The 6421-nt window shown below is 51.5% G+C and overlaps 1 protein-coding gene across 1 annotated transcript; it reads left to right on the top strand.

Moving 5' to 3' along the window:
- Positions 1-225: 225 nt before the first annotated feature.
- Positions 226-6317, top strand: LOC114071786 (interferon-induced very large GTPase 1-like). Its single transcript, XM_027909642.1, has 2 exons — positions 226-2870; positions 2982-6317. Exons 1-2 carry the CDS (start codon positions 226-228, stop codon positions 6058-6060), a joined length of 5724 nt encoding a protein of 1907 aa, XP_027765443.1. The 3' UTR covers positions 6061-6317.
- Positions 6318-6421: the final 104 nt, after the last annotated feature.

The raw sequence follows: 6421 nt of genomic DNA, 5'->3' as shown, positions 1-6421 counted from the left end.
CAGGCCTCTGTCCAGGGCAGAGCCGGAGAGAGCTCCCACACAGCGGTTCAGCTTCACGTGTTCACCACAGGGGGCCCCTCAGAGAGCGATTCTCTCCCTCAGTGGAAAACGGGGCTCCAGTGCAGTAACTCAACGTGGTGCGTTATCGACCGCGGCTCCCAGCTGATCCCGGTGTGGGAGCTCATCCTGTGCAATCACAGCAGGGATTTTCAGTGTGTCTATGGAATGAGCCGCGCCCTCAGGGCTGCGTACAAAGCGCTGACGAATCAGAGCGTCGGCACCACCTTTGGAGAGGAACTGGCCAGTGCAGTGGAAGAGGCCAGAGATTTCATGCAGATTGTGAGGACCTGGGAGGGGACGGTGGATGAAAGGAAACTGCTCATGCTGATGGATCTGAAACGGGATCTGGGTGCAAAGACCAAGGACCCCAGAGTCTGGATCAACATGTGCCTGTCGGACAAAGCCCTGCAGGACCTCCTGGTGAACACCGTGAGGAGTTGCCAGGAGTCACCTCCAGAAAACTCCACCTCTGTCAAGGCAATCTTGGAGAGCCTCCTGCATCCTCATATCTATTCTGTCAGGGACTTCCCCGAGTCTTCCTTCGTTATGCAATGGATCTTCCAGACTGACCACAGGCTTCCCAAAACTCCCAGGGTCTCTGAACTTGAAGAGCTCCTGCAGACACTGCAGCAAATGATGGAGCACATCCATGCTGTCACCTACGCAGCAGGAACCTCTGCTTCTGCCATCCAGGAAGCAAAGAGAGAAGCCACCCTGACCACAGGCCTCGCAATTTATTCCTTACTCCGGTCTCTCCAGGACAGGGCTCAGAAGGACATGGAACTCCTGCTGCTCTTAATTGCGACCAGCACAGGGTACCAGGTGGAAAGTGGCACTTTTCAGCACCTCCTTGGCCACCCAGAAATTCAGTACCTGGCAGAGGCAATGGAGGTGGCACACAAGCAGTATGTGAATCTGAAGGAGCAAGATGCTGACAGAGCTGAGGCCTCCCTTCTGCTGACGGGTCTGACCGTCACACCCCAAAGCAAAGAGCTGTCCCCGCAGCAGAAGACGGAGCGTTTAGTTTTCATGGAAGCTCACATGGAAGGCTTGTGGTCCACAGGGATAAAGAATCTCCTCCAGAAGCACAGGGAGTGCAAAGACTGGGAGATGCTGGAGCGTGACTTGAATTCCTTCATCAGTGGGAGCTTGGAGGAAATGGAGGATGATGAGAGGATGCAGACCATACTCAAAGACATGGAAGACACTTTCCAAACAAGTGAGCCTTCCAGTCAGTCCCAATCCAAGTCAGGTGCCAGTGAACCCAAAGCAAATGAAGCCGCTGCAAACCAAGAGTTCCTCCAGTTGCTCAAGCGCCTTGGACTAGAAAGTCACTATCCAAGAAAAATGGGGACGGGACATTTCCGCACCATCTGCAAGACATCTCTGCTCGACAGCCAGCCCAGCGAGGACCAGGAACTGCCACTTCACTTCTTGCAGAAGCTCTTAACCGTGGATTATCAGGTGAGGTACTTGACTTGCAGGGATGGGACTAACCCAGGACTTGCCCCCGTGCCAGAAACCACCGAGCAGGAGCACGAACCCTCAGACTCCTTTGAAAACTTTCTAAATGATTTGGAGGAAGCAGCCCCTGAACCTACAAGCAGGGACAGCCACGTGCACCCCATGGACCTCCAGATGGCAATTTTCCACTGTGCTGATGACTTCTTGAGACAGTCCATTGCAACCAAGCTCGCCTTCTGCCAACTGGCGCTGCCTCTGCTGGTGCCCACGCCGGGCACTGCCCAGGTCGAGTTCCCGCTCTGGGCCCTCAGCCACATCAAAAGGAGCTGGAAAGAGGTGGAGAAGTCGGGACGGCAGCCCGGAATGCGCAGTTACAACAACAAACTCATTCACCAGGCAGAGACGCCCATCGTGTCCTTCATCCGCATCGGCACCTCTGCCTCCTCTTCCAAGTCCCACCTCCTCAATGCTCTGCTGAGCAAACAAAGACACAACACTTTTTTCCACCGCCATTGCCGAGGCAGCACCAGAGAGTGTTTGCTGATGGCAGGTGTTGTGGAGATCGCCTGGTACTGTCCCCGGGGAAGCCCCGATGACACCTTTGAGCGCTGTGTGGCTTTCTGTAACCTGCATGGAGACGCCAGGGATCACGGAGCGCAGCTGCAGTTCCTGCAGGACATCTCTGCTGTGAACGTGGCTCTTGTATCCGAGTCTGAGCACAAGGACAACAGAGGGAGAAAGCTGCTGCGTGACCTGTGGCAGTCACAAAGGCCCCTGGTTTGTCTTCTCACTGACAGAGAGAAGGTTGCAGCTGGACAATCCAGCAAAACCATAACAATAGGGATCAAGAACAGGAACGAAGCAGAAATGTTGGACGAGCTCACCAAAATAATCAGGAATCTCCTGGAAGGGTCCAACCCACGTTTCAGCCTGGACGCCTGCCTGGACAAAGCTCGCCAGCACGGATTCTTGGTGGATGAAGATCGACCCGAGTGTGTGACAGCCAAAGCAAAGGCAAAGGAGCTGGTGACCCTTCTGAAGGAAGAGAAGCTGTCTGAGATCAAATCCCAGCTCCTGCCTCTTCAAGGAAAACTGTGGCACCAGTGGTGCAAAAAGGACAAAGAACTCACTCGCTTGCAGGAGAAGGGGAACAGGAGCATCGAGCACCATCGGAGCCAAATTGAATTAGACAAGGCAGCAATAAGAAGAAAGCAACGAAAGCAAGCTTTCCCTCTCAATCGGCTGATGAAACCATTCCTTGGCTTCCTCCAGTCACAGCCAGCAGATACCAAGAAATACTTCCTGCACTGGATGAAGGTCTTCATGGATGACCTGTCCTCTGGTCGCCTTGAAGATCTGAGGAGAGACTATCACAAGTTATGGTCTGAAATCCTGGAAAAAAAGAAAAGCAAGGAAAAAACCAGTCTGAACCCTGAGTTGCTGTGTAGATTGGATGCCCTCTCTGATGAAATCAATGATTCATCCATTGGCCTGGAGCACCTTATGAGAGAGGTAGGGCAGATCTATGAAGCTCTGGACTTAATGAACTCAAAGAATGAAAATGTTGTCAAACTGCCCCAAATGGCAGCAGATCTGATGGTTTCGGGGTATCCCGTGGAGCTGTTGGATGGGGACGCTTCTTACCTGCCCTTGCGCTGGGTGGGAGCAATCTTTGACAGCCTAATTGAGCAGCTGGGGGACAAACGAGTGTTTGTTCTCTCCGTGCTCGGCCTCCAGAGCACAGGGAAGTCAACCCTGCTGAATGCCATGTTTGGGCTGCAGTTCAACGTCAGCGCGGGGAGATGCACCCGCGGAGCGTTCATGCAGCTCCTTCCACTGGACGAGCAGCTGCAGCAGGACGTGGGCTTTGATTATGTGCTGGTTGTTGACACAGAGGGGCTTCGTGCCATAGAGATGGCCAATAAACAGTCCCTGAATCACGACAACGAGCTGGCCACCTTTGTCATCGGCATCGGCAACGTGACCCTGATCAACATCTTCGGGGAAAATCCCTCGGAAATGCAGGACGTTCTTCAGATCGCCGTGCAGGCTTTCCTGAGGATGAAGAAAGTGAATCTTTCCCCCAGCTGCCTCTTTGTCCACCAAAACGTGGGAGAAGTTACTGCCAAGGAGCAGAACATGGAAGGACAAAGACGTTTGCAGGAGAAGCTGGATGAAATGACCCTGGCAGCTGCCCAGCAGGAATCCTGTGACGTCTCCTCCTTCAGCGACGTCATCCGCTTTGACGTGAACACCCACATTCACTACTTTGCTCACCTGTGGGAAGGAAACCCCCCAATGGCGCCACCCAACCCCACCTACAGCCACAACGTCCAGCAGCTCAAGAGCAAAGTTCTCCAGGCTGCCAAGGAGTCACAAGGCAGCGTTTTGAGGCTCTCCAACCTGAAAGTCCGTATCAGGGACCTCTGGAATGCTTTGCTGAATGAGAACTTTGTTTTCAGCTTCAAGAATACACTGGAGATTGCTGTGTACAGGAAACTGGAAACTGCCTTTAGTCAGTGGACCTGGAGGCTGAGGAGTCACATCTTAGAGGTACAAATGAGACTCGACAACAGAATTCGGAACGGGGACTTGCAGGAAGTCAGCAGAGCACACCTTGAAGGGCTCGTGCAAGAGACAAGTGATGCCATCGTGACAGACATGGAAAAGTATTTCAGGGAAGACAAAGACCGTGAGATGCTGGTCCAGTGGAAAGGCAGCACAGAGCTGAAGCTGAAAGAACTAAAGGAGAATCTTCTTCTTGAAACTCAAAAGAAATGTAAGAATCTCATTGAACTGCAGAAGACCCAGAATAAACTGGACGCAAAGAAGTCGGAATATGAAGACAAGCTCCTGAGAAGGAGCAGGGAGTTGGCTCTGACTCTGAAAGGTGACAACCTCAGTGAGGCACAGCTGAGAGACAGCTTTACTTCTCTCTGGGCCAAGTGGATTGCTGAAGTCACTAGTACTGCTCCCTCAATGGAATGGGTGGATATCGATGCAGAAATAGAAAATGTCCTTCTGGAGCATTTTAAGGAGCCTGGTTTCCAAGAGCGGATCAGGTCATTTCCCAAACACGGACAATTTCCCTTGGACTTGAAGAAACATGTCACAAAGAAAAAGGTTTGGAAAAAATTATTCCAGTTAAATTTTTTCAGTGCTGATGTGAATTTGCAGGACATCACAGACAACATCATAATGCGTGTGATGCAAAACATTGACAAGAAGGAACAGGAGAAACAGGATTACAGTCGAACCTTTATTCATGAAATACTCCGTGAAGTACAGGAAGGTGTGAACTCCATCCCCAGCCATGCATCATTTAGTGTTAACAAAGATTACATCATAGACTTGTCTCTGTACCTGTGCAGAAAGGCAGCAGAAAGGTTTAAAGCCATGCACAAAGCGTTCCAGAAGGCAAATGACCCGGTCACATACCTGAACAGCAAGAGAGAAGATTACTTCATGTGTTTCCAGATGTCCTGCCAAGGAGCTACTTCTGTCACAGCTTTTGCTGTTTTCCTCTGTGACAAGCTTCGTCCAGCTCTTCGCCGGGCCGTCCGGGAGAGGACGGCCAAAGCCATCGCTGGAGACATGCAGGGGAAAGTCCCAGATTTCCAGGGCAACAGAGCCAATCTGGATGTTTGTATCCTGAGATTCCTGGCACAAGAAGAAAAGTTTCAGTATTTCAAGCAGTACCTTCGACACCCAGCAAAGTTTTTTCAGTGGTACATTGAGAAACGCGTTGAGAGTTACTGTTTAGGTGAGAGCCGGAGGCTGGAGAGGTTTTTAGATTTCTCCCTTGATCTTCTCTATGAAAACCTCCTGTCAGCTGTTACTTCATCAACCCAAACAGTCAAAGACAGAAAAGACAGAGAGAACAAAATCTCTCTCTGGCTGGCTGAATTTTGCAGGGAACTGACAGAGGTGATCAACTTGCCCAGAAGTGACCTGAAGAGCCTCGAGCACCAGGAGATCACAGACATCGAGTTCCTGAGCAAAGCCATGGAAGAAGCACTGCCTGCCATGAAGGAAGAGCTCAGGGGAGAATTTCCTGATGCTGATCTGAGCTGGTTTGAAAGGAAGCCTCACAGCATCCTGGCGGAGCAGTTTTCGGGGTGCTGGGAGCAGTGTCCCTTTTGTGGGGCTGTCTGCACAAACACCATGCAGGGACACGATGGGGACCATCAGCTTCTCTTCCATCGACCAAATGCCTTGACTGGATGGTGGTTCGAGGGAACAGAAGAGCTGTACCTTGATATTTGTTCTACCAGTGTTGCAAGTGAAAATGAATTCATCCCGCGGAATGACCAAAGTTATCCCTACAAGAGATACCGGGATGCAGGACCTCCTTTCTCCAACTGGAAGATTCTTCCCGATTCATCCACCCAAGCCTACTGGAAATGGTTTGTGTCTCATTTCAGGACAGATCTAGAAACCTTGCACGGGAAGAAATTCCAAGGTAAAGGAGAAATCCCTGAGGCCTGGGAGAGAATTACCAAGCAGGAAGCACTTGCTGAGCTGGACAAGCCTTAGGCCACGTCGATGGGAAGGAAGAACCTCCACAGCTTTGCAGTTTAGAAGAGCAGAGTGCAAGGCTGTCCACCAAATGCTGTTTCAACGCTTATGCTCTCAAGCCACATGAAGCCAAAGGTATCCAGCTGCTCACAAACCGGGTGAAACGAGGCGCCTCACTCCGGCCGTTGCTCTCAAACTCCCTCGCTTCCTGATCAGCCAGAATCCTCTTCCCTTCCTGCCATAAACATTTCCCTCTGCTTTGTCCTTGAGCAAAAGGAAAACCCTCCCTGAGCTGCTCAGTCCCACGGCCAAGGTGGAGCCCGAGTGCCAGGGGAAGAGCAAAGGCAGCACTGGAAAGCACCAGCTGGATGAGCTGCTC

Source organism: Empidonax traillii, unplaced genomic scaffold, assembly GCF_003031625.1.
Source record: "Empidonax traillii isolate 1590-97213 ecotype Southwest subspecies unplaced genomic scaffold, ASM303162v1 scaffold2282:size29042, whole genome shotgun sequence".
Classification (NCBI taxonomy): domain Eukaryota; kingdom Metazoa; phylum Chordata; class Aves; order Passeriformes; family Tyrannidae; genus Empidonax; species Empidonax traillii.
This window is presented reverse-complemented; position numbering and strand designations above follow the sequence as displayed.

Bases quoted from the DNA above. Each gene is read 5' to 3' on its own strand.
- LOC114071786 (XM_027909642.1), top strand. From the start codon at position 226: ATGAGCCGCGCCCTCAGGGCTGCGTACAAAGCGCTGACGAATCAGAGC. The intron at 2,871-2,981 runs CCTTGAAGATCT...TAGATTGGATGC, and splicing joins GATGACCTGTCCTCTGGTCG to CCTCTCTGATGAAATCAATG.